The 27947-nt window shown below is 43.3% G+C and overlaps 1 protein-coding gene and 1 pseudogene across 8 annotated transcripts in view; both read left to right on the top strand.

The window, feature by feature from the left end:
• Positions 1 to 26276, top strand: part of WDR31 (WD repeat domain 31) — a 26969-nt gene extending 693 nt beyond the window's left edge. For 2 of the 8 annotated variants that reach the window (XM_032240408.1, XM_032240410.1), the window contains exons 2-12: positions 1395 to 1599; positions 3007 to 3191; positions 7566 to 7709; positions 8469 to 8601; positions 9898 to 9972; positions 17594 to 17738; positions 17838 to 17938; positions 19167 to 19234; positions 20247 to 20388; positions 23119 to 23281; positions 25162 to 26276. In XM_032240408.1, the coding sequence (XP_032096299.1) occupies positions 7594 to 7709; positions 8469 to 8601; positions 9898 to 9972; positions 17594 to 17738; positions 17838 to 17938; positions 19167 to 19234; positions 20247 to 20388; positions 23119 to 23281; positions 25162 to 25322 (1104 nt within the window). In that variant the 5' untranslated portion in view covers positions 1395 to 1599; positions 3007 to 3191; positions 7566 to 7593 and the 3' untranslated portion in view covers positions 25323 to 26276. Of the gene's footprint in view, positions 1 to 1394; positions 1600 to 1965; positions 3192 to 7565; positions 7710 to 8468; positions 8602 to 9897; positions 9973 to 17593; positions 17739 to 17837; positions 17939 to 19166; positions 19235 to 20246; positions 20389 to 23118; positions 23282 to 25161 lie in introns of those variants that run through there. The other 6 variants (XM_032240411.1, XM_032240405.1, XM_032240412.1 and 3 more) reach the window with 5 other exon arrangements.
• On the top strand, positions 11788 to 12615 carry LOC116524881 (annotated as a pseudogene).
• Positions 26277 to 27947: the final 1671 nt, after the last annotated feature.

Here is a 27947-nt window from a genome sequence, read left to right as displayed (position 1 = left end):
TCTCGAATCAGAGTGCACAAAAAAACTTTGGAAAGAAAATTGGAATAGAAATAAGTGCTGGAAATAGGTTTAGTCGTTCTCATAATGAGCAGGGAGAGGAGCATTTGCGATCTGAAGCTACAGAAAGGAAAACTGCACGCAAGTCGTCCCCAAAATTTGAGGCAACCTTAAGAGTGCTGCCCTAGAACTGACTCCCTATGTGACTCTGGGCAAGACCCTCTTATTCTCTGGGCCTCAGTTTCCCCTATCTGTACCACTAGAGGGTTGAACCAGGCCAGCTTCCAGGTGTTTCTACTCATACTTTTCTTTCTTTGAGCATTGTTTTGGCAGCTAAAGATGCCTTGGTCTTCCAGAGTGTAAGACAGAAGTGTGCAGAGGGAGATTTGGGGAGAGGGAGGGAGATAGGATATCAGCATTTGCATGAACAGGGAACCAGGGAAATAAGGTCCAGTCCACCCAGCTCTGTCCCCGTGACCTTGACCTTCAGCAAGTCACAACCCTGTGAGCCCCAGTTCCTTCATGGAATAGAACAGTTGGATAGGTACTGGTGTAGATCAAGGAATATTGCACTGGAGAGTTAAAAGATAATTCTCTGCTTTATGTTTAGGGTGGTTTAGAGTGATGACTGGATATATCCCAAGGCCTTTGGAAAGCAGATTGGAATAGAAATAAGTGCTGGGATTCAGACTGAGACCTGGTTCCAACTAGAACCAACAGGGACATCCAGAGCCATCAGAGAGTCTATAGATATTCGCATGTCCTCTCCAGCCTTTCTGGGTCTGTAGTCTGGGATGAAACAGGGTGACTGCTTTCTAAAGGATACATCGTTGGGCAGGTTTAAAGGACCCTTATGTTGTTGGGTCCTTAAAAAGCGTCCTACCAAGCCGACGCTTCATCTTACTATTCCATTCATTCATTCAACAGGTATTCATCTGCCTTGCGTTCATTCTCCCAGGCTAAGGTCAAAGCAGAGAGAGAAAAATGAAACAGACAGTATACCTCCTCTCAAGTATATTACATGTTCATAATAAAAATAGTGGAAGATAACTTAGTAGTATTTTTTATTTCTTAGTCAACTCATAATAAGTTACAACAATGTAGACATAACCCAAATTTATATACTTTGTTTTTGAGACTTTTTAATTGCCTTGCTATATAACATAATGAATTCTTAGCCTCATTGGGATTAATCACTCTGATCAGAGGCCATAATTGGCTTCAACTTTAATATCATTTAGATTCCTATATCCATTTGTATATGTTCTCTGTGTATATTTGGTATATGTGTTTAATATTCATGCATTATGAACAGTATTAATGGTGAAATTACTGTTGCCAGTATTATCACTGTTAATCTTGCAATCATGTTAGTAATCATAATTTATTTTTAACAGCTTGCCAGATTAAATCGAAGGCTTTATATGCACTAGCCTTTATGGAGATGCAGTATAATATGCTGGTCGAGAACAGGGCCTCTGGAGTTGGACTGCCTGGATTCAACTTTTGGCTCTGCCGCTTATTTGCAGTATAAACTTGAGCAAGCTATTTGATAGCTCTGTGCCTCACTTTTCTCATCTGCAAAATGGTCATACAGGATGAGTATCCTTTATCTGAAATGCTGGGGACCAGAAGTGTTTCAAATTTCAGATTTTAGAATATTTGCTTTATATACGTAAGAGTTGAGCATCCCTAATTGAAAACCTGAAATCCAAAATGCTCCAATGTGGCCAGGCATGGTGGCTCTTGCCTGTGATCCCTGCACTTTGGGAAGCCTAGGCGGGCAGATCACTTGAGGTCAGGAGTTCGAGACCAGCATGAACAACATGGTGAAACCTCGTCTCTACTAAAAATACAAAGCTTAGCCGGGTGTGGTGGTGCATACCTGTAATCACAGCTACTTAGGGGGCTGAGGCAAGATAATGACTTGAATCCAGGAGGTGGAGGTTGCAGTGAGCCGAGGTTGTACCACTGCACTCCAGCCTGGGCAACTGAGCAAGATTCTGTCTTAAAAAAAAAAAAAAAATCCAAAATGTTCCAATGAGTATTTCCTTTGAATGTTATGTCAGTGTTCAAAAAGTTTTAGATTTTGGAGGATTTTGGATTTTAGATTTTTGGATTAGATGCTTAACCTGTAGTAACAATATGTATCTTGGAGGCTTGTAGAATAGATTAAATGAGTTAATAAATATAAAACATATAGAGCTGTTCCTGGTACATTTTAAGTGCTATTTTTATCTTCACTGAAGTCAATGATAGAGTTATCCTATTTTACACATAGGCAAGTGAGACTTAGAGAGGTTCAAAAACTTGTCTGAGGCCACAGTAGGGCTACAATTCAGAACTAGCTCCATCTAGTGCAGACACTAATGCGTTTAATCCAATATTCTGACTATTCTGTGCTGCCTTTAATTCTCAGAATAAGCTGTACTGTCAATCAATATTTAGAATTTGAATTCTTAAAATTGAGTTATTAAAATGGAATAAAATTGTTTATTCTTTGTAGGCATTTATAATGGGAATTCTAGACTAGAAGTCAAGAGATTTACTTAGTTATAATTTTGAGCAAATAATATTTCTATTCTTAATCTTCAGATATTTAAATAAATGGTCTTAGTTATAATTTTGAGCAAATAATATTTCTACCCTTATTCTGCAGATCTTGAAATAAATAAATGGTTTATATATGGTGATTTTGAAAAGCTCTTCCATCTTGAATTCTAGTATAATTATTTAAAATGGGAGAAATTGCCTTTTTCACAAAAGCAGTAAACTCTGAAGTAAGCAGTCAACTCAAGATTTTTGATGAACAGAAGTATTGTGTTATGAGCAAAATAAAAATATTAAATGATGTATTAAAATATATTTTGCATATTTAAAATAGATATATAATTAACATTATAGTATACTTTCCTGACTTGTGGAAATGTGAGAGAGATAATCTTGGAATTTTGTAAAATATTTCTTTGTGAGGGAAAACTATACCTAACCATCTCTTTAATAAACCAGGTCTTATATTTACCTTGCAAATCTCTTTTCAGGGCAAACATGCTTAGACAGAAAAGAGATTAACTTGAGTGGCTTTCCACTAATTACAGAGATTAAGAAGTGGCTGCTTGAACTATTTTCCAAAGGATACACGTTACAAATTATTGAATAGGGCAGTTCACCAAGAAGATCGTATTGGTTTGGGGGTAAGTAATTCTAGAAGTTATCTTTTCCTTAGAAGGTCCCATGAATATGCTTTACTTGAGAAGTATGGCTCTCTGACTATACCAATCAGTTTCGAGCAGAGCCAGTCCATTTATAGTACCTGCAATTTCCAGTGACCTAGATCTATGGATGGCATCTGCCATTAGTTTGATGACAATGTTGAAAAATAGGTTAGGCTGGCAGATAAGAAGCCCCGCACCCTCTATCTATCTATAAACAATACGACATCCCAAGCTTTTTGAAAACTATCCTGAATTTTACCTCTCAGTACCTCTTGTGGTCTCTTATAGAAAATCCTGGAATATTTGAAGTAGAAGGGACCTCAGATTCACTACTTCACAAGTGTTGTTGTTGTCCAGTACTATGCAAGCCACTTGGGGTACAAAGATGAATAATGAAAGTCCTTCTCTCATTATACACATAGTCTACTAAAAATCATTTCATCTAGTGTCCTAATTCTCTAGATGGGGAGGCTGAGGCCAGAGTGGGGAATGGAACTGCTCAAGGACACATAGTGGGATGAGGCAGGGCTCGGGGAGAGCCTAGGCCTCGTGATGCCACTCACGTTGTTTCCATTGCATTGTGCTTTTCTGTATTGGTTACCTATTCTTGTCAAGAGGTCAATTCTAGCAACTTCTCAAAATGTAGGCTGAAATCCTTCTGGAAAGCTCTAGTTTTCAATGTTAATGGTATGAATGAGAATATGAAGTTGGTGCATTTTAGCTGCTGTTCCCTCCTGTAAGCAGTTCTTCCTGTAGACAGTTCTTCCTAGAAGTAGGCTGGTCACGCCCATAAGAAATTCATCTCCTAGAATTTTAAGCAGAACCCCAGAAGAAATGGGGACTGGGCACTCCCAGTGCCCCACATACTTCCCTCAGCTCTTTGATATTGCAGCCAGTTGCAGAGGACATGTGACCTGGAGTGATTGAGACTGGTACCTAGTTAGGTTCCTTCAGTCCCAGTAAATGTTCATGCTGGTCACATCTTCAGGTTTCTCCTTTTTTCTGTTTCACCAGCAACTGGTATAGGACCTGTACAGATAAGGTGCTTTGGAGGCGTTTCCTGAGTGAGTGGAGGAACATCTTTGAATGCATAATTCATTCTCTTTCTTTTCAGTTCTAGCCTTATTTAGTTGGGGGGAATGATACAAGTAAATCTGGAAGATGTTTCATTATTCTTTTTATTCTAATATATAATCCAATATTAACATGATTTAAATTCTAAGTCACTGGCTCTCAAACTTTTTGGCCTCAGAACTTCTTTTCACTCTTAAAAATTAAGGACCCCCCAAAGAGGTTTTGCTTTTGTAGGTTGTAGATTGGATTTGAATCCTGCTCTGCTACCATTGTTTGACATTAAAACTGAGATTGAATGCCACATGCAGGGTTTGTTAAATTTAAAAATAAACAAATGAGGCCTGGTGCTGTGGTTCACGCCTATAATCCCAGCACTTTGGAAGGCTGAGGCAGTTGGATCAGCTGAGGTCAGGAGTTTGAGACTAGCCTTGCCAAAAAATGGTAAAACTCTATCTCTACTAAAAATAAATTAAAAAAAAAAACCCACAAAGAATTAACTGGATGTAGTGGTATACGCCTGTAGTCCCAATTAGGAGGCTGAGACAGGAGAATTGCTTGAACCTAGGAGGCGGAGGTTGCAGTGAGTCAAGATCATGCCATTGCACTCTAGTCTGGGTGACAAGAGTGAAACTCCAACTCAAAAAAAATAAACAATTAAGTGAATTAATTAATTTTAAAAAATCAGAAATTTTAAAGACATTTACTTGTTAATTTTGAAATAACAACAATAAACCTATTGCATATTAACATAAAACATAATTTTATGAAAAACAAATATACTTCCAAAACCAAAATATTTAGTTAGAAAAAGTGATATTGCTTTATGTTTTTGCAAATTTCTAATGTTTGCCTTAAACAGAAGACAATTGGACTCTGATATCTGCTTCTGAACACAGTCTATTACAGTATATTGTTTATGTTGAGGTATAAAAAGAAAAGAAGGCCTCCACTTTGGGAGGCCAAGGCATGTGGATTGCTTGAGCCCAGGAGTTGGAGACCAGCCTGGGCACCATGGCAAAACCCCATCTCTACCAACAACAAAAAAAATTTGTGGGGCATGGTGGTGCAAGCCTGTAGTCCCAGCTCCCTGGGAAGCTGAGGTGGGAGTATCACCAAAGCCTGGGAGGTCGAGGTTATATCGAGATCACACCACTGCACTCCAGCCTGAGTGACAGAGTGAGATCCTGTCTTGAAAGAAAGAAAGAAGAAAAGAAGGGAGGAAAGAAAGAGAGAGAGAGCGAAAGAAAGAAAGAAATAGAAAGAAAGAAAGAAGAAGGAAGGAAGGAAAGAAAGAAGGAGGAAGGAAGGAAGGAAGGAAGGAAGGAAGAGGGAGGGAGTGAGGGAAGGAAGGAAGGAGAAGGAAGAAGGAGGAGAAAGAAGGAAAGAAAGGGAGGGAAGGAAGGCGAGAAGGGCCTCACCAAGAGATGTAGATGGAAAAGGGAAGTCCTTCCAGACTCCCTGAAAAGCTCTCAGAAATCCCCCATGATCCATGGCTCACACTTTGAGAACTGCTAGTCTAAGTCATTACCTATATTGTCTCATTTAATGCCATTATTTCTAGCATCTCATTCTTAGAACATCTATTTCATGATTCTGGCACACTGAGAGGTGCCATAGTGAAATTATTTTTTTAAAAAAACTATCCAGCAACCAAGGAAGGTTATAACCTTTGAAATAACTAAGGCTTTTCTTTTTCAAGAAGCTTCAGTAGTGTAAATTATTTTTTATTTTTAATTACATCCCCTTAGGATTTATTTGATTGTGACAGAGTGCACATAACATAAAATTTCTGGTTAGTAACATTTAGTATATAGAGACAATGTTGTGCAACTATCATCACTGTGTAGTTCTAGCATATTTTCATCACCCCAAAAGGAAATTCTGCCTCTTTGTTTGTTTGTATTGCTTTAAAAAAATAACTGAGGGCTGGGCCCAGTGGGTCACGCCTATAATCCCAATGCTTTGGGAGGCTGAGGTGGGAGGATCTCCTGAGGTTGGAAGTTCAAGAACAGCCTGACCAACATGAAGAAGCCCCGTCTCTACTAAAACTACAAAAATTAGCTGGGCGTGGTGGCTCATACCTGTAATCCCAGCTATTCAGGAGGCTGAGGCAGGAGAACTGCTTGAACCTGAGAGGTGGAGGTTGCAGTGAGCCGAGATCGGGCCATTGCACTCCAGCCGGGGCAACAAGAACAAAACTCCGTCTCAAAAATAAAATAAAATCAATAACTGAGACTGAGTAATTTACAAAGAAAAGCCGTTTATTTGGCTCATGGTTCTGCAGGCTGTAGAAAAAACATGATGTGGGCATCTGTTTCTGGGGAGGCCTCAGGAAGCCTCCACCATGGCAGAAGGCAAAGGAGAGCAGGCATCCCATGGCAAGAGGGGAAGGAACCAGGTGAGGGGGGAGGTGCCAGACATTTTTAAAACAACTAGTTCTTGTAGGAAATAATAGAGTGAGAACTCACTAATTACCAGGGGGAGATGTCACCAAATCATTCATGAGGGATCTGCCCACATGACCGAAACACCTCCCACTAAGCCCTGCCTCCAACAGTGGGGGATCTAATTTCAACATGAGATTCGGAGGGGACACATATCTAAAGTATATCTGGCCTATTAAGATACTCTGTATTACATTCTATCTGTATCTATTAAGTAGTCGCTCTCCAATCTCTTCCTTATCCCAGTTCTTGGCAACTGCTAATCTGCTTTTTGTCTCTATAGGTTTGCCAACTATGGATATTTCATATACATAGAATAGAATATAAAATTTGTAGCTTTTTGTGCCTGGCTTCTTTTGCTTAGCATGACGTTCTCAAGATTCACCCATGTTGTAGTATGTACAAGTACTTCATTCCTTTTAATGGACAGGTAATATTCCGTTGTGTGGATTGACCACATGATGTTTATTCACTCATCTGTTGAAGATTTGAGTTGTTTTCACTTTTTGGCCACTGTGAACAGTGCTGCTGTGAACATTTGTGCACAACTTTTTGTTTGAACATCTGTTTCAGTGCTTTTGGCTGTAAACCCAGGAGTAGAAGTGCTGGACCATATGGCAGTTCTGTGTTTTACTTATAAAAGGACTTCTTAGTCTTTTTTAAAATCAGTTTTGTTTTTGTGTATCTGCAACCTTAGGGCCATAAGGGTGAAGTAGGGTGAGGAGGAAAATCAAAAGCATACAATTAATTCGTCTAAAAAAAAGGATTTAACATCATACTACCATTATTGTGCCTAACAAAATTAACAGTATGTATTCTTCCTTTTATTAAACAGGGAACACAACTTCCAGCAGCCACAAGGGATGCTGCTACTCAGGTGCCAACTGAAACCAGCTCCTCCACAGAAAGTTTCGTGTCGGTTTTGTTCCATGATGGGGAAACTGCAAAGCAAACTCAAACACAGCACTTATAAACACAGGTACAGCAATCCGCCCCTGGGATCCCAGGTTTTATCATGCCTCATTAAAACTCCCCGCTAAAGAAAGAGAAGGCCCAGGGCAAATGTTGATGACCTTCCCTGAATAGTTTAGTGTGTTTTCTTTTGGATAAGAAACAGCCAAAGCCGGGTGTGCTGTCTCACGCCTGTAATCCCAGCGCTTTGGGAGCCCGCTGTGGACAGATTGCTTGAGCTCAGTAGTTGGAGACCAGCCTTGGCAACACAGCAAAACCCCATCTCTACAGACAATACAAAAGTTAGCTGGGCATAATGGCTTAAGCCTATAGTCCCAGCTACTTGGGAGACTGAGGTGGGAGAATTGTTTGCCCAGGAAGTCAAGGCTGCAGTGAGCCATGTGCGCCACTGCACTCCAGCCTGGGAAGCAGAGACTCTGTCTCAAAAGAAAGCAACAGTATTAGCTAGTGTCTGCACCCGTACACAGAAGGGCCCTAAATTTTTAAGATTAATCACTAGTGTGAGCAAAGAAAGACTCCTGGCTTCTTGGCTTCAGGATTCCCCTTTATCGGATTCCAACCCTTCAGTCATTCTGCACATTTTCAGAGTAAATAATACCATTGCTGACAATGTCAGTGAGTCTCCTTTCTCTTCTCCTTTTTAAATATTTCTCCTTAGTCTAGCCTGAATTGCCTTCTTAGCCCACATTCTTCTCCCCATCCCACCTCACCGTAGCCCCATCCACTCCCACGCCATTGGGTCTCTCATTTTCCATACTGTTTTTAGCAGGCCTGAAGAAATTATAGAAGAGAGAATTCAAACCAAAGCTTTTCAAGAGTATAGCCCAGCTCACATGGATACCGTCTTTGTCGTTGCTGCTTTGAACTCAGACCTTTGTGTCTCTGGAGGGAAAGATAAGGTGGGGTTTGCCATGTTTCCTGGGAAACGAACTTTATTGCAGGGAAATGAAGATATTTTGAAAGGAAGTATAGGATTTGCATTTCTTGGAGCAGGGTTGTTGAGTGTAAAAATATGTGTTTAGAGTTAGAAAGACTGGATTTAAATCCCTGCTTGGCTGCTTCCCATTAGTTTGGACAAGCCTTTACATTTTTTGAGCTTTAGTCTTATCTGTCAAGTGGGAATAATAATGCTACTTCATTGTTGGTTGTAAAGATTAAATCAAAGAATGGAGGTGAGATCCTTAACGCTATGCCTGGCCACCCACATGCTTTCTATAAATGGCAAAAATTATACTTCCCACTAATCCCATATTACACCTACGTGGAGACAGAGGAGTTAATTGTCAGCAAAAGGAACTTTCTAATCTCTTCTTTCATGCTCTCTACACTGGTATGCATCGTGACTCCCCTATGGTTTTGTCCTCCTGCCTCCCATCTCACGTTTGTCTTTCGTGTTTGGATCTATCATAGCACTCACAGCTGGGATACTGGTAGCACAACTGCGAATTCTTTGTGTAGTTAATAATACTAATAATGGGCCAGGGCGGTGTCTCACACCTGTAATCTCAGCACTTTGGGAGGCCAAAGCAGGTGGATCACTTGAGAACAGGAGTTAAAGACCAGCCTGGCCAATGTGGCGAAACCCCATCTCTAACAAAAATATAAAAATTAGCCAGCATGGTGGCACATGCCTATAATTTCAGCTACTGGGGAGGCTAAGACACAAGAATCACTTGAACCTGGGAGGTGGAGGCTCAGGCTGGTCTTGAACTCCCAAGCTCAGGTGATCTGCCCACCTCGGCCTCCCAAAGTGCTGGGATTACAGGCGTGAGGCACCGTGCCCAGCCTAAAATGGTAAAATTTAAAAAAAAAAACGACAACAAAAAAATACAGTACAATAGAGAAGACAAATCTAACCCTATGTGGAAGGGTTAGATTCTCTGTCAGCATCTACAACCAGAATCTCCAGTGGAATCAGTTCTTGGGGAATGTTGCCCAAACCCATCAGTAAGTTTACAGCAGTGGTCCAGTGTCTGAGGGAGAGACCGAGAACAACCAGGAGGAAAGAAAAGAAACTCAAAAGAGGGGCATGTGAGGAGGGGCGGACACAACAGTAAAGGCCTAATGCTTCAAGCAGGTTCCTGAACAGAGAGGGAGTAAGTGAGAAGAGAGAAAGGAAGCTGGGGAATGAAGTGGAGGCTAGTTTCAGTTTAACAAGAATTGAGTAATGAAACTAAAATCTTGACTCTCTTCAGACAGTTGTGGCCTATAATTGGAAAACTGGAAATGTGGTGAAAAGGTTCAAAGGACATGAACATGAGATCACCAAGGTAACTGTCAAATGATGATTATGAAGGCAATTTGGAACTGAATAAAGGATAACTAATAGCTTTAGATATTAAGGGTGATTGAATCCTCGGTCTTAAGGAAAAATGCAAAGGCTTCATTTGATGCTGCGAAGTCCTATTCCAGGAGAAACAGAGCAAACCATTCACTTAGTTATTGTTGCAAGCCTCTCGAACGCAATTTTTCTTTTGTTATTAAGCCTGTAATAGCATAGTAGTAAATAGAACACAGCTGATAACAGCTCTCCCTGACCTATCCTGACTCAGCAGGGACAGTACTGAAGGCTTAACCTGTACTTACGATAGCTAGGAAAATGACAAAATCCCTGTGCTCAGCACCCTTCTAGTCTAGTTGGGGACATTTAATAAAAATTCAATAAAAGTGAAATGAAAATTAATTTATTAGATAGCACTGCAGACTAGAGTAAGCTTCCAGCAAAAATGATAGAGAAGCCAATTTATATAATTCCTCTTTGTGAAGTCCACCTAATGTATGCAATGTATTGCAAAAGCCATTTGCATACAAATGAATCAAAAATTAAGATGCACACTTCATTTATAATGAAACTAGGCATCAGCCACACACAATCCCATAGCATACAATAGGATATTTGCTTGCCAGATACATTGTGTTTTGAACTATTCTGATAGAGAACACCATGCTCTAATACACTTATTCCCAGATATTTAGCAGAGTGCAGATTTCACTAAAAGAGCTGATCCTGAATGGTCCTCCCGACAGCCTTTGTTTAGAAAGATGAGGACTAAAGGTATAGATTGTTTACCAGTAAAACAAGACAATGTAAAACTGCATCTAGGAGTTTGAGGTTTCAGTGACTATAATCACTCCACTGAGCTCCAGCCTGGGTGACAGCGGAAATCGTGTCTCAAAACAAACAAACAAATACCACACACAAAAGAGCTGAAGGACCGAGTACTGAACAGACAAGACATAATCAACCAGCGATATTCAGGATGACAAATCAAGTTATAGTAGACCTTGGACTAAAAGGAAAGAAAATGAGAGAGAATTGACTGTGTGTGAGTGTGTGTACATGTGCGCACGTGTATGTGTGTGCACATGCATGTGTGTGTATGTGTGTGCATGTAATACTTGAGCCTATATCAAGCCTTATTGGACTTATTACCAAAGATTGGACTTGCCCTCATTCAAAGATGAAAAGATTAACAAGCAGAAAGGATCTAAAGTGAGGCCTATATGCCTAGATTGGCTCACTCCTGTAATCCCAGCACTTTGGGAGGCCGAGGCGGGCAGAACATGAGGTCAGGAGTTCAAGACCAGACTGGCCAACATGGTGAAACCCCATCTCTACTAAAAATACAAAAATTAGCTGGGCATGGTGGTGTATGCCTGTAATCCCAGCTACTTGGGACGCTGAGGTAAGAAAATTGCTTGAACAAGGACCTGGGAGGTAGAGTTTGCAATGAGCCGAGATCTTGCCACTGCACTCCAGCCTGGGCTACAGAGCGAGACTTCATCTCAAAAAAAAAAAAAAAAAGATATACATATAACAAGGTAATGTCAGATGAAAATACACTTTGAAGGAAGAACTACTCAAGAAGCAGAGACAAAATTTGATTAATACTTTTTATTCGTTATAAATTAAGAGAACATGTACTCTATGAAACAAGAAATTGAAAAAATAAGACAAGCCAGGTGCAGTGACTCATGCCGGTAATGCTAGCACTTTGGCAAGGCAAGGCGGGAGGGTTGCTTGAGCCCAAAAGTTTGAGACCAGCCTGGGCAATATAACAAGACCCTATCTCCTCAAAAAATTTAAAAATTAGCTCTTCCCGCCGCCCAAGATGCCGAAAGGAAAGAAGACCAAGGGGAAGAAGGTGGCTCCGGCCCCTGCTGTCATGAAGAAGCAGGAGGCCAAGAAAGTGGTGAATCCACTATTTGAGAAAAAGCCTAAAAATTTTGGCATTGGACAAGACATCCAGCCCAAAAGAGACCTCACCCGCTTTGTGAAATGGCCCCGCTATATCAGGTTGCAGCAGCAGAGAGCCATCCTCTATAAGCGGCTGAAAGTGCCTCCTGCAATTAACCAATTCGCCCAAGCCCTGGACCGCCAAACAGCTACTCAGCTGCTTAAGCTGGCACACAAGTATAGACCAGAGACCAAGCAAGAGAAGAAGCAGAGGCTGTTGGCCCGGGCTGAGAAGAAAGCGGCTGGCAAAGGGGACGTCCCCACGAAGAGACCACCTGTCCTTCGAGCAGGAGTCAACACCGTCACCACCTTGGTGGAAAACAAGAAAGCGCAGCTGGTGGTGATTGCTCATGATGTGGATCCCATTGAGCTCGTTGTCTTCTTGCCTGCCCTCTGTCGTAAAATGGGAGTCCCTTACTGCATTATCAAGTGAAAGGCAAGACTGGGATGTCTAGTACACAGGAAGACCTGCACTGCTGTCGCCTTCACACACATTAATCCGGAAGACAAAGGTGCTTTGGCTAAGCTGGTGGAAGCTATCCGCACCAATTATAATGACAGATACGATGAGATCCGGCGTCACTGGGGAGGCAATGTCCTGGGTCCCAAGTCTGTGGCTCGCATCGCCAAGCTCAAAAAGGCAAAGGCTAAAGAACTTGCCATGAAACTAGGTTAACTGTATACTGTTTTCTTTAAATAAAAATAATTAGGCCGGGCGTGGTGGCTCAAGCCTGTAATCCCAGCACTTTGGGAGGCCGAGGCGGGTGGATCACGAGGTCAAGAGATTGAGACCATCCTGGTCAACATGGTGAAACCCCGTCTCTACTAAAAATACAAAAAATTAGCTGGGCATGGTGGTGTGTGCCTGTAATCCCAGCTACTCAGGAGGCTGAGGCAGGAGAATTGCCTGAACCCAGGAGGCGGAGGTTGCGATGAGCCGAGATCGCGCCATTGCACTGCAGCCTGGGTAACAAGAGTGAAACTCCGTCTCAAAAAAAAAAAAAAAAAATTAAAACAATGCAAAAAAAAAATTAAAAAATTAGTTGGATGTGGTGGTGCATGCCTATAGTCCCAGCTACTCAGGAAGCTGATGTGGGAAGATCACTTGAGCCCAGGAGGCTGAGGCCACAGTGAGGTGTGATCATTTCACTGTACTCCAGCCTTGGTGACAGAGCAAGATCTTGTCTCAAAAAAAAGTAAGACAATAGAAGAATTATCTGGGAGAGAAAAGATTTGAGGAAAAATATTATTAAAAAGTGCCAGGCGCGGTGGCTCAAGCCTGTAATCCCAACACTTTGGGAGGCCGAGGCGGGTGGATTGCTTAAGCTCAGGAGTTCAAGACCAGCCTGGGCACCACAGCAAGACCTGTCTCCACTAAAAATAAAAATACAAATACATTAGGCAGTTGTAGTGATGTACGCCTATAGTCTCAGCTACTTGGGAGGCTAAGGCAAGAGGATTGTTTAAGCCAGGGAGATGAAGGCTGCAGTGAGCAATAGTTGTGCCATTGCACCCCAGCCTGAGTGACATAGCGAGACCCAGGCAGAAAGACAGAGAGAGGGGGGAGAGAGAGAGAAAGGAGAGAGAGAGAGAAAGAAAGAAAAGAAAGGAAGGAAGGAAGGAGAAAGACAATAAAGGCAGACATAAAGAAAAAGAGAAAAAGAGAAAGAAGAGAGGAAGGAAGGAAGAAAGGAGGGAAGGAAGGAAAGATCTTTATGTGGGGAGAATGCCGTTCATATGGAAAGTCAATGGAAGAACATTCTTTGTCTTTTTGTTTGTTTTTGAGATGAAGTCTTGCTTTGTCACCAGGCTGGAGTGCAGTGATGCGATCTTGGCTCACTGCAACCTCTGTCTCCCGAGTTCAAGCAATTCTCCTGCCTCAGCCTCCCAAGTAGCTGGGACTACAGGCGCGCACCACCATGCCCAGCTAATTTTTGTATTTTTAGTAGAGACAGGTTTCACCATGTTGGCCAGGATGATCTTGATCTCTTGACCTCATGATTTGCCCACCTTGGCCTCCCAAAGTGCTGGGATTACAGACATAAGCCACCGTGCCCAGCCTAGAAAGACATGCTTAAATTTGTAAAATCTTGCCATATGTAAAGCATTCCTCAATAATGTAGTTGAAGTTATATTATTAAAGAATGTGAATGAATGATGAATAATAAAGCCAATGAATATTAAAGAAGTTGCAAACTGAATTCACTGTATGAGGCTTCAATCCAATTAAACACAGAATTATATCTAAAGAATTGGCAAAACTAGGGTTATGAGAGGAAATGTAATTGTTTTAATTATTTTAAAAATTTATATGTATAAAATGCAAAATAATAATATGATAATAGACTGGATAAAAATCCAGGAGAGTTCCTACAAACGTGGGAATGAGCCAGAAGTAATATAATTGTGCTAATTAAAGAAAAAAAAAAATTCTGTTTTCTTTCTGAAGTTAATAAATTGAGAATATAATTTTAAAGTTATTAATACATATATAGAAGTATCATGAGAAGAATTTAAATTATGTATTCTTTACATTAAAAATATAAAGAGAGGGAAAAATAAATCTAAAACAAATATACAGTTTGGCCAGGCATGGTGGCTCACGCCTGTAATCCTAGCACTTTGGGAGGCTGAGGTGGGTGGATCACCTGAGGTCAGGAGTTAAAGACCAGCCTGGCCATCATGGTGAGACCCCATCTTTTTTTCAAAAATAAAAGTTAAAAAAAAAAAAAGAAAAAATAAATATACAGTTTCATAGAAAAAGAAGACAATGAAAATGACAAAGTGTTTTTCAAAAACTAACAGAAGGCCGGGCGCGGTGGCTCACGCCTGTAATCCCAGCACTTTGGGAGGCTGAGGCGGGTGGATCACGAAGTCAAGAGATCGAGACCATCCTGGTCAACATGGTGAAACCCCATCTCTACTAAAAATACAAAAAATTAGCTGGGCATGGTGGCGCGTGCCTGTAATCCCAGCTACTCAGGAGGCTGAGGCAGGAGAACTGCCTGAACCCAGGAGACGGAGGTTGCGGTGAGCCGAGATCACGCCATTGCACTCCAACCTGGGTAACAAGAGCGAAACTCCGTCTCAAAAAAAACAAAACAAAACAAACAAAAAAAACTAACAGAAAAGATGGAAGAAATAAGACCAAACTTATATATGATAGCAATAAATGTAATTGAGATAAATTTACTTTTTTTTTTTTTTTTTTTTTTAAGAGATGGGTTTTCTCCATGTTGGCCAGGATGGTCTCGAACTCCTGACCTCAGGTGATCTGCCCACCTCAGCCTCCCAAAGTGCTGAGATTACAGGCATGAGCCACCATGCCCGGCCTAAATTTACTTATTGGAAAAGTACTCTTACTGAGTTAAAAACTAAAGCCAACTATACATTGTTTAAAAGAGACATACCTAGGCAGGGCATGGTGGCTCACACCTGTAATCCCAGCACTTTGGGAGGCCAAGGTGGGCAGATCACTTGAGATCAGGAGTTCAAGACCAGCCTGGCCACCATGGTGAAACCCCAGCTCTACTAAAAATAAAAAAAGAGAATTAGCCAAGCAGGGTGGCATGTGCCTGTAATCCCAGCTACTTGGGAGGCTGAGGCAGGATAATTGCTTGAACCAGGGAGGCAGAGGTTGCAGTGAGCAGAGATCATGCCATTGCACTCCAGCCTGGGCCACAGAGTGAGGCTGTGTCTCAGTAAATAAATAAATAAGTAAATGACACATATCTAATGCACAGCAGCTTAAAGATTGAAAGTAAAACAGTAAGTAAAGATAGTACAGATATTTGTACACCCATATTAATAGCAGCATTATTTACAATAGCCAAAAGTTGGAAACAACCCTAATGTCCTTTGACAGATTCATGGATAAACAAAATATGGTAATATACATACAATGGGTTATTTTCAGCCTTAAAAAGGAATGAAATAGGCCAGGCACAGTGGCTCATGCTTGTAATCCCAGCATTGTGGGAGGCCGAGGCAGTCAAATCGCTTGAGCCCAGCAGTTCGAGGCCAGCCTGAGCAACACGGCAAAACCCTGTCTCTACAGAAAATACAAAAATTAACCAGGTATGGTGGTGCATGCTTATAATTCCAACTATTCAGGAGGCCGAGGCAAGTGGATTGCTGGAGCCCATGAACTGGAAGTTTCAGTGAACTGAGACCAGGTTACCGCACTCCAGTCTGGGTGACAGAGCAAGACCCTGTCTCAAAAAAAAAAAACAAAAAAAAGAATGAAATTCTGATACGTGTTACAAGATGGATGAAGCTTGACAATGAAAACATTATGCTAAGTAAGAGCCAGACACAAAAGGACAAATATCGTATGATTCCACTTATATGAGGTACCTAGAATAGTCAAGTCCATAGAGACAGAAAGCAGAATAATGGTGGGTGTCAGTGGCTGCGGGGAGAGGTAAATGGACAGTAATTGTTTAAGGGGTATAGAGTTTCAGTTTGGAATGATGAAAAAGTTCTAGAGGTGATGGTGGTGATGGTTGCACAACAATGAATGTACTTGTTGCCACTGAGCTGCACACTTAAAAATGGTTAAAATGGCAAGTTTTTTTTTTTTTATATATTTTACCACAATTTAAAAGAAGAAACACGAGGGAGGAGATCAGAACAGGAAAAACAGGTGAGCAAAGATGTATCAGGCAAATGTAAACAAATAGAGCAGGAGTTGGGATGATAACAATATCGAGCAAAGTTGTATTCAAGGTAAAAAGCATGAAATGGAACACATTCACCTCAAATTCATCATCAGCACAGCAGAATCACCTGTCATAACAGTACAGTACCCGTTTTTAGGGTGTGGTGATGATCAAGTGCAAAAGGAATTTCTATACGAAGCCCAAGAAGGGGACATCCCCACCAAGGTGACATGATCTGAGAAGGCAAGATTTTTTTATTTTTTTTGAGACAGAGTCTTGCTCTGTCACCCAGGCTGTAGTGTAGTGGCATGATCTCAGCTCACTGCAACCTCTGCCTCCTGTATTCAAGCAATTATTCTGCCTCAGTCTCCTGAGTAACTGGGACTACAGGCGCACGCCACCATACTCAGCAAAATTTTGTATTTTTTGTAGAGATGGAGGCAAGATTTTTAACCTTACCCCAAAGGACAGGAAGAATACTGCTACATAAAGTAAAAGGTAGCTCAACATTGAAAAAGGTGGAAATTCAGACCGGCCCAAGCTTTACATTAATAGATTTCAAGCTTAGGTATTACTCATTTAAGAAGTGTGTGTGGGGCTGGGCGTAGTGGCTCACACCTGCAATCCCAGGACTTTGGGAGGCCAAGGCGGGTGGATCACCTAAGGTCAGGAGTTCAAGACCAGCCTGGCCAACATGGTGAAACTCCGTCTCTACTGAATATATAAAAATTAGCCGGGTGTGGTGGTGCGTGCCTATAATCCTAGCTACCTGGGAGGCTGAGGCAGGAGAATTGCTTGAACCTGGGAGGCAGAGGCTGTAGTGAGCCAAGATCGTGCCACTGTACTCCAGCCTGGGTGACAGAGCGAGACTCTGTCTCAAATGAAGTGTGTGTGGGGAGGGAGTTATGCAGACCCATCTTTCCCCCAATTTAAAGTCCAGTCCAACCAGCACACTAGAGCTATTTCAATTTTGTTGTTTTTTTCCCTGAGTAGGTGTCCTGTATTCCCAAATCCAGCCAGTTCTTCAGCGCCTCTCGTGACAGGATGGTCATGATGTGGGACTTGCACGATACATCACAACCAAGGCAGCAACTGTGTGGCCATTCCATGGTGGTCACTGGATTGGCTGTGAGTCCAGGTAAAACAAAGTGGAGCTCTTCCCAACACCTTTGTACTTTCCGAAAAGCCCCGTTCAGGTCCCTACTCACAGGCTGTCTTCTCACCATTGTTTCCAAAGACTCATCACAGCTGTGCACTGGCTCCCGGGACAACACCCTGCTTCTGTGGGATGTGGTGACAGGACAGACTGTGGAAAGAGCATCTGTCTCCAGGAACGTGGTATGAACTCAAACTCGGTACAGAACAGGGCGGCAGGAAGGAGCATGGGGTAAAGGAAAGGCCCCGGTGGAGGTGGGGGGAGAGATCAGGAGGCCCATGGGCAGGAATTAGAGCATGGGTCCCGATTGCTGTCCCCTAACCTGATGTGAGACCCTGGCCTCTCGGGGTTATTAGATTAGATGGTCCCTTGAGTCTTCTGCTCCAGACAATGATTTTACTCACTTATATTGGAATTTAAGAAGGTGTCTTCATTATTTCTTTTGTTATTCCATTTCTTCTGTGGGCCAGACAGTGTGCTAGGAACAGGTTTAGTGACCAAGGACATAGTTCCTGTCTTCTAGGAGCTCACAGCTTATGCTTATTGTATGTTCATATGTATAACATCATGAAGTAAGCATTACCTTTTGCTTTATGTAGAATTTGCATTGCTTTTGAAGGACCCATTGTTTTCTAGTAGCAGATTATGGTATAAACTGCAGAGCCTTTAGAGTCAGTCATACCCAGGTTCAAATCATGGATCTATTATTTACGAGCTATGTTATCTCAAGGAAGTTACTTAATCTCTTAGAGTGTCTGTGTCTTCATTTATAAAATGGGGAGTGTTCTATTACCTGCTAAGGTTCTTCAGAGGCTGAATTGAGATACTGGATGTGAAATACCTGTCATTGTGCCTGACCCACAGTAAATGTTCTTTAGTGGTCATCAAATTTCAGTCCCAGTTATCTTTTCTAATTTTGAAGACCACTGCCAATGGTCAGATCTGCTTGCCCCATGCCCTCTATGTTAGTGGAGGTTACTGGAAGTAAAGAGAATCCTGTTATTTTGGAAACTGTTTTATGCCTGTCCAGACGGGGCCTGCAGGGTAAAGAGAAACACAAATGCTCTTCCTGATCCCCATGAGGTGTTGGGGCTAGAGTTTCAGTGAGCCCACCTTACAACAGGGGCTGTTTAGCTGCCACACAGCTGGGGTTTCAGGCACTCTAAGGGCGTCTGTATGTATTTTGGTGCTTACAACTGGCCCAGCTGCTACTTTGGTGCTGATAACCTAAGAGATGCAGGTAGAGCATGACTGATAGGTTATCTGTAAAACCTAAGATCCCTGTAAATGATTTTGCTAGTTCAGAATCCTTGAGAAGAGGCACAGTGATGCTAGTTAGCACATTTGGCAGGAATTACAGCAGAGGAGTGACTTGGTGTGGAGAAGTTCTGAACATTTTGCTTTTTCTAGGTCACTCACCTGTGCTGGGTCCCCAGAGAACCATACATACTACAGACCTCTGAAGATAAAACCCTCAGGTGCGCTTACTGAGCAGCAGTGAAAGTGTTTCTGGTGAGGTTTGTGGCTCCCATGTATACGTGGCTCCATTCCCACTCTACTGCTCCACATGGCTCTGCCCTTCCCAGAGCCTTCCTTTCCTCTGAACTTCACTGGTGCTGGGGCCTCTCTGCTCTGGCCCCATGGATCATTAAGGTAGAGATTAGATGCCACGAGATCAGGCCAGGTAAGAGCCCCTGTTCTGGATGGTTTCAAAGCATCTGATTTGGCCAGCTCCTGCTGTGTGAACGTGTTCAGATTAACCCCAGAATCAGTCACTTGCTTGTTATACCCTGTCGGGCTGCCTGGCTCTCCTTGCTACCTCTGCATGGCTCCTGGTGTTCTCAGTCACCCAGCTCTTAGCTGAAGCCCTCCCTGGGGAAGCAGGGTTTAAATCAGCATCAGGGGAGTCAGTAAAGTCGATAATTCTTAGACCGGAGAGCACAACGAGAAACTTTGGTTCTCAGAAGAGATTCTCCTGAGAAAATGGTAGGAATGGGGTAAAGAGGGAAAAATGAAATAAGAAGCAAAACAAAACCCTCCCCAGCGGACGCCATAGCCAAGGTTGGCCGTGACCCGGATGTAAATCTTTTGTAACTGATTCTGAATGATGACTGATCTTCCATATCATAATAAGTATCTTTTTAAAAATTTAAGTCACAGGCACAGAAATATCCTTTTGTCCATGGAAAGCAGTGTCTCAAAGGGCCAAATTAACAAATTGACTTGTACAATTAAGATGCTTGGTCTCAATTTCTATTAACTGATCTCAAAATAGAAAGAACTCAGATGTCATTCACTTTGGTTACTTCCTGCCAGCTTTAGAATCTCAGAGATTGATCTGGTTCATGCTGCTGTTTTTAGGCAAATCATGCCATTCCAATCTGACTGGCTTACGCAGCAAAGAGCCAAGACTTTTATGGTAGTGGGACAATATGGGTGTATTTCAGCCACATTTACTGCAAGCTAAATTCCTGCCCTAATCTCTTTCAGATTATGGGACAGCCGGGGGCTGCAGGTAGCTCATATGTTTCCTGCAAAGCAGCACATTCAGACCTACTGTGAAGTCAGCATGGATGGACACAAGTGTATCTCCTGCAGCAATGGCTTTGGAGGAGAAGGCTGTGAAGCCACGGTAGGAGACTGTCTGGGGTCCAGGTATCTGATTGCTGATGAATAGGTCGCTTACTCTGGCCTCGTGCCTGTCGCTGAGCTATACAGGCAGGCTCTGCTAATGGCTCAGGCCTCTTTCAAAGGCATACTCTGAGTGATCCTTTGCATTCCACGTGCTTCATTTAAGAAATATTCTGGCCAGGCATGGTGGCTCACACCCAGCACTTTGGGATATCAAGGCGGGTGGATCGTGAGGTCAGGAGATCAAGGCCAGCCTGACCAATATGATGAAACCCCGTCTCTACTAAAAATACAAAATTAGCTGGGCATGATGGCACGTGCCTGTAATGCCAGCTACTTGGGAGGCTGAGACAGGAAAATCGCTTGAACCAGTGAGTTGGAGGCTGCAGTGGGCTGAGATCGTGCCATTGCACTCCAGCCTGGGTGACAGCGAAACTCCATCTCAAAAAGAAAAAAAAAATCATACAGGAGGCCAAGGCGGAGGATTACTTGAGCCTAGGAGTTTGAGACCAGCTTGGGAAACAGAGCAAGAACCTGTCTCTATAAAAAAAAAAATAGGCCGGGCGCGGTGGCTCAAGCCTGTAATCCCAGCACTGTGGGAGGCCGAGGCTGGTGGATCACGAGGTCAAGAGATCGAGACCATCCTCGTCAACATGATGAAACCCCGTCTCTACTAAAAATACAAAAAATCAGCTGGGCATGGTGGCGCGTGCCTGTAATCCCAGCTACTCAGGAGGCTGAGGCAGGAGAATTGCCTGAACCCAGGAGGCAGAGGTTGCGGTGAGCCGAGATCGTGCCATTGCACTCCAGCCTGGGTAACAAGAGCGAAACTCCGTCTCAAAAAAATAAAAAAAAAAAATAAAAAGTTAGCTGGGCATGGTGGCATACGCCTTTAGTCCAAGCTATTCAGAGGCTGAGGTGGGAGGATCAATTGAGCTGAGGAGTTTGAGGCCAGCCTGGGCAGCAAGAGAGATCCCATCTCTTAAAAATAAAATAAAATAAAAAAAGAAAGGAAGAAAGAAACATTCATCAAACTGGGCCCTCTGAAGTGGTAGTAGGAAAGAGGAAGGGGATGAGAGTCAAGATAGAGAAGAGCTAAACGCAGAACCCGCTGGCTGAGGTCTCTACTCCAGAGACATCAGCAGAGCTTGCAGAGGGGGGGACTGTTTGAAGAACCAGATTTATTCCCATTATACACATGGCCACCGTAAGGGAAGCTCAAGCTTTTTAGGAAATTTGGAGCTCCAGTGTTGGTCCAGGGCCAACGCTTACTCATATGCCTGCCTTGCAGTTAATTTTGGGGTAGATTGTCTAACCTCCTCCAATGTACCTAAGATTTATAATTGTAGAATATCCATTAAAAGGGTTATCTAGTATTCAAACAGAACAATTATGGCTCCTTTCTTTTTGAGATGAAGTCTCACTCTGTCGCCAGGCTGGAGTGCAGTGGTGTGATCTTGGCTTACTACAACCTCCACCTCCGGGTTCAAGTGATTCTCCTGCCTCAGCCTCCTGAGTAGCTGGTACTACAGGTGCACACCACCACACCCAGCTAATTTTTTTTTTTTTTTTTGAGACGGAGTCTCGCTCTTGTTACCCAGGCTGGAGTGCAATGGCGCGATCTTGGCTCACCGCAACCTCCGCCTCCTGGGTTCAGGCAATTCTCCTGCCTCAGCCTCCCAAGTAGCCGGGACTACAGGCACGCGCCACCATGCCCAGCTAATTTTTTCTATTTTTAGTAGAGATGGGGTTTCACCACGTTGACCAGGATGGTCTTGATCTCTTGACCTCGTAATCCACCCGCCTTGGCCTCCCAAAGTGCTGGGATTACAGGCGTGAGCCACTTCTCATTGCCTATGGCTCCCATTTTATCGAACATTTCTTGTGTGTTGGGCACCAGGCTGAGCACATTACATGTACTATCTCATTTAATTCTTAAAAACAACCCCATGAGTTAGGTACTACTATAATTCCCATTTTACAGACAAGGAAATAGAGGCATGGCAAGTTGACATCTCTCACACAAGACCACATCCCTAGTAAATGGTAGATTGGGGTGTCACAGCCTTTGAATGTAGCATCTCTTTTATAAGTGAAACATTTCCAGCTCCTACAGCTATTCCCTGGATAACATGCTGTCCAATAACTTCATTATCTTTTTGGACATAATTCAATTTGCTCTCCTCCGTGAACATTATTCTCCAGCTGTGGTCTGATCTGTGTCAATGAGAGTGGGACTGGCAGCACTGGCTGGCACTTCCCTCTTGTAGACACTAGGCTTCCCACATCAAGGGTCAGCATCTAGGCATTAAATCAGAATGTCTCCACCTAGATGTACTTATACCTATGGGGTGCCTCTAACCACGGAGTCCCCACGGGACGCACAGATATCAAGAGGTTGAAATAAGGCAGCTGTTGAGTTGCCATGAAAGCAAACAACCCCATGCTGTTCCATCATGCTGTAGGACTGGGAGCTTTGAATTTTCTAACCATTAAAGAGGCAAAAACCCTTCTGACACATTCTTAAGCAGGGTTGTTTGAGACATAGTTGAGGCTTAAAATAATCACTGGATGGATGGGTTGTTGGGTCTGTGGATGCATGAAGATAAGGGGTAGCTACATGAGCAGGTAAGTGGAGGGAGTAGGTGCATTGTGGGAGCAGGGGTAGATGGATATTCATGGATGAAGCTAGACAAGTAAGTATGAGCTGGTCCATGTCATTACTTTGCAGTTGTGGGACCTACGACAGACTCGAAACAGAATATGTGAGTATAGGGGGCATTTCCAGACTGTTTCATCTTGTGTCTTTCTACCAAGAGCACTGGCCTTGATGCCTTTAATTGCTACCTCATCACATGATTGCAAGGTGAAGATTTGGAACCAAGATACTGGAGGTAAGAAGCCTGCTATCAGTTCTCCTCAAAAGATACATGAAGTCCTGAAGCCTTCTTTAAAACTCCTTCTTCCCACTGCTCAGCATTACAAAGCCACCCATCTTTTGCCACTGTCCAGGCCCATGGTTAAGAGGTGATACCAAGATGCTATCCCCATGTATCCCCTGGTACCATGTTGTGTAGACTTATTCCTGAGAACTCAAGTAGATTTGGCTCTTACATTCCTTCTAACTGAAGTTCCTCATGACATTCTAATTTGTGACACTCAAAATATCTGGAAAAGAGAACAAGAATTGCCACTTTTGGATTCTTCTTTTAAGGACTAAAATGAAAGCCTCAGCTCTTGGTGGGGGTAAGGACAGTTTCAGAAAGTCTCTGCCCTGTTTTGATTCTGTAGCTGAAGTTTAAGAACTCGGGGGCCGGGCGCGGTGGCTCACGCCTGTAATCCCAGCACTTTGGGAGGCCGGGGCAGGTGGATCACGAGGTCAAGAGATCAAGACCATCCTGGTCAACATGGTGAAACCCCGTCTCTACTAAAAATACAAAAAATAAGCTGGGCATGGTGGCGCATGCCTGTAATCCCAGCTACTCAGGAGGCTGAGACAGGAGAATTGCCTGAACCCGCGAGGCAGAGGTTGCAGTGATCGCGCCGAGATTGCACCATTGCACTCCAGCCTGGGCAACAAGAGCGAAACTCTGTCTCAAAAAAAAAAAGAAAAAAATAAAAGAACTCGGTAAGCTCATAACATTTCAAAACATCAGAGAAAAAGATGTCTTATGCAACTGAGCTCCCCAGAGTCCTGGATCTGCTGGAGCCAGCTCTTGCTGGCCTATGTTAAATATTCAGGATTTTTATTAGCTGACTTTTAAGCCCTTGGTAGCCTGAAATCTGATCATGGTGGAGGTATTTACACCATTAAAATTGACAAGTGCTGTGAATCAGTAGTGGTGGTGTTTTTTCTTCCAGAAAGCTGGTTTACCAGCACCCCACTGCCTCCATCTACTCTGTCCTGGATGCAGGGTTCTACCACAGACAGAAATAGCTTGACTTAAAGAACTTTTTAAACCAAATCTCTCCCACAGCAATCTTCTAGAACTCAGCTCCTCTCAGGGGAGACAGGGTAGTTCCCTCAGAGAAAAGACGCGGGACCATGTCTTGTGGGCACTCTGCAAACAGCTGTGGCCACAAGCCAAACTTCCATAGTAAGGACAGGCTGCTGTACCCTTACCTGGAGTGGCTTCTCCAGGCACCCAGGTGTAACAGTTGCATGAGGAGAAAAGGCAGATGTTTTAGACTTAATGATCATAAACCTGACCAAGCAGAATGAGGTCTGAAAGTGTTGACCTGACCAAGTGGCTCAGCTTCTCTGCCCACCAGGTATGTGCCTGTAGTTCTTAGAGGAGTGGCCTCCAAGATGCAGATGGAGGGAGACTGGGTCAGTTGAAACCCCCAAAGACTGCCCTTCAGGCTCCCCCATTACCCTTGATCTCCAAGACATCAAGACCCCAGGAAGCCAGCAGCTAAAGATCAGTATCCTTGTATTTCTTTCCCTACCTGGGCCCTGCTTTATTCTCTGGGCAGGTGACTGAGGGCATCTTTGTAACATGTCCTTAGCCACGAGACCCCGATTGTCTGAACATACTTCTTGGTGATGATATACATCCTGTTTGGCCCATGTGCCATATTCTACCATTGAAGTCATGGGGTTGGCCCAAGTTCTGACCTCCCTGGTATGCTTTCCTCAGAAGAAGTGGGGCCTCTCTCATACAGCTTAGATATGTACAGAAAATGCTTTATTTCCTCGCATTTCTCATGAAGACATCACATTTCATGATGCTACACTCTTGGCCTAATCTGCCGGTTCCACTTTTTCCCCCAGCCTGCCTTTTCACCTTGTCTCTGGATGGATCAGGACCATTGACTTCTCTGGCTGTTGGTGATGCCACCTCCTTACTATGTGCAAGTTTTAACAGAGGAATTCACTTACTCAGAGTGGACCACAGCCGAGGGCTGGAACTGCAGGAAGTGGCAGCTTTCTGAGGCCAAGAGACACTCCCTGGACAATATCAAACCATGGCCCCTCCTCAGCGTGGCTTTGTGTCTTTCCCTGTTATCTTGCGGGGAGTGTGATTTAGGGCTGGTATTCTTTGCTTAGGTTCATTTAGAAGATATATCAGCATTGTAAGTCAAATAATTTAAGTTCAGTAATTCAAAATCAGGTATAGAGTCCAGAAACATGGACTAAAGTTCTCTAAGTTAAATACAAATGCAGCTTTTTAGTGAACTTTCAGGACTACTCTTCAGAAAAAGTTTATTGCTCAGAATGATGACCTGTGAGTGTAAAGAGTGGCAGGCCTCTGTGAAAGTCAGAACAGGGCTCAAGCCTCTGGAACCGATCCTTTCCAAGTCTTTACAAAAGAAAAAAGGCAGTGGGGAGACAGACTGTTTTGGTTACCTCAAAAATAACGGAGATGGGAAAGAATAGTTCAGCTCCATAGAGGAGACAGATTATAGACAATGAGATTAAGCTCCAGTCACTGCTCCTCAGCAATGTGAAGAATCAAAGTAAGGGCAAGAAAGTGAAAGCTTTGACTTCTATTCAAAGTGGCAGCAGAGTTGAGGGGGGAAGGGGGGAGCAGTACCCTTCTAGTCCAAAGCTACTGAGCTTGTGTGAAAATCAGACCTGAGATGGCTTGAAGCAGCCAAGAACCACATGGGCATTGGCCAGAGTTATAGGAGTTAGCACGCCTGTTCTACAGATGAGAAAACATTGAGATTCAAAGATCAAGGCCAAAAATATCTCATTTGCAATTTTAATATTTTTATTTGGATTTATATAAATGAAACATATAATATATATATATATTTAGAATGGCCAGAGTGAGGCAAAGGGGATCTCTGAAATAACATTAGAACATGTAGGGAAAATGAGGTGGGCGGATCACTTGGGGTCAGGAGTTTGAAACCAGCCTGGCTAACATGGTGAAACCCCATTTCTACTAAAAAATACAAAAATTAGCCTGTGTAGTGGTACATGCCTGTAGTCCCAGCTACTGAGGTCATGCCACCGCACTCTAGCCTGTGTGATAGAGTGAAACCTTATCTTGGGGGGAAAAAAAGAACATACAGGAAAAAGGAAAGGGATGGAGTCAACGGTGCCCCAGATATTAAGCCCCCTTCAGTGAGGAGGGGAAAGGTGCTCAGGCCTGCCTGTGTGGCCCCCAGGAGTCAGTCCTCAGCCTCGTGCTCACAGGCCCATTTTCCTCCAGGGAAAATGGAGTCCTTCCTGCCTTCAGAGACGCCCACACATAAGGCACATGAGGCCTGGAGATTCCCTTTCTGACAAGTCCCAGCCAAAGAAAGATTCTGCATTTGTCTTCTCTGGCCTCTGCATGTCTCTGATACCAGTGGCTGACAGCCCCCTTCCTTGTTCCCTCTCTTGGTGTGATCATGGCTAACTGCAGCCTTGATCACCAGGGTTCAATCAATCCTTCCTTCTTAGCCTCCGGAGTAGCTGGGACTGCAGGCATGGACCACCGTACCTGGCTAATTTTTTTGTGTGTGTTTTTTGTAGAGGTGGGTTTTTGCCATGTTGTCCAAGCCGATCTCAAACTCCTGGGCTCAGGTGATCCATCTGTCTCGGAGCCTCCTTAAGTGTTGAGATTACAGGCATGAGCCACCGCATCCAACTGAGAGTCTGTTCTTAAGCTAATACAAAGAGTCATATCAGACTGAGAATCTCCACTTCTCCATTTAGCTGGATGATCTTGGACAAGTTATAAAATCTTTTTCCTCTTCACTTTATAACATAGGGCTCATGATCATACCTCGCCACAGGGCCATTCTGAAGACTAGACATAACTACTTTAAATGCCAGGAAAGGTGGTAGGCACTGACAAATGGTAGCCATAGTTATTGTCCTCCCTGCCAAACTAAATGTTCCCTTTTCCATTTGAAACATTTACTGTTCCTTCGTCCATTCTTAGATCTTCTCCTCTAACACTTGAGTCATTGTTTCACACTCCTTTGATTCCTTGTTATGGATCTTTCAACTCTGGAAAGGCAAAGGGGTAGTGGGAGAGGAAGCTGTGTTGCTGAGCATCTACAGAGGGCTAAATACATTTATTCTCATTTGTTATTCCCAGTATTCCTGTATTATTTCCATTTCACAGATGAGGAAGCCGACTCTAGAGACATGTAGTACTTTGCCCAAAGTTACACACATAAGTGTAACACCACAGAGTGTGGTGGTCCATGCCTGTAGTCCCAGCTACTCGGTATGAATCAGGGTCTGCCTGACTCAAAGCCCAAACCCTTTCCTCTGCAGCCTTTTGTGATGTTTGGATGATGTCACAAAGTCATAGACCATGACATTGTTTGTATCTTCAAGACCAGTTACTAACTTTCTGGCTCCAAGTAGACCCACTGCCCAAGTGCCTAGGGGCAGTAGACAGCTGTCTCAGGGACAGTCCTAGCATGTGCTGGATTATTAGTGCTGCAGCTGACACTTTTTCCCAGAAGGGAGAGAGGCAAGTCAGAAAGTCCACAGGAATGAGTTGGGAGGGGGTCCCAGAGAAGGGGGCAGGCTGCCAGGAGAAGGGAAGTACATGTGAGAAAATAGTAGGGCTCTGATGAGCCGGTAGGGTCCTATTACCAATGAAATTA

Source organism: Sapajus apella, unplaced genomic scaffold (genome assembly GCF_009761245.1).
Source record: "Sapajus apella isolate SASKATOON/1434 unplaced genomic scaffold, GSC_monkey_1.0 scaffold46, whole genome shotgun sequence".
Classification (NCBI taxonomy): Eukaryota; Metazoa; Chordata; class Mammalia; order Primates; family Cebidae; genus Sapajus; species Sapajus apella.
Note: the sequence above shows the minus strand (reverse complement) of the source record. Positions and strands in the feature narration are given on the sequence as shown.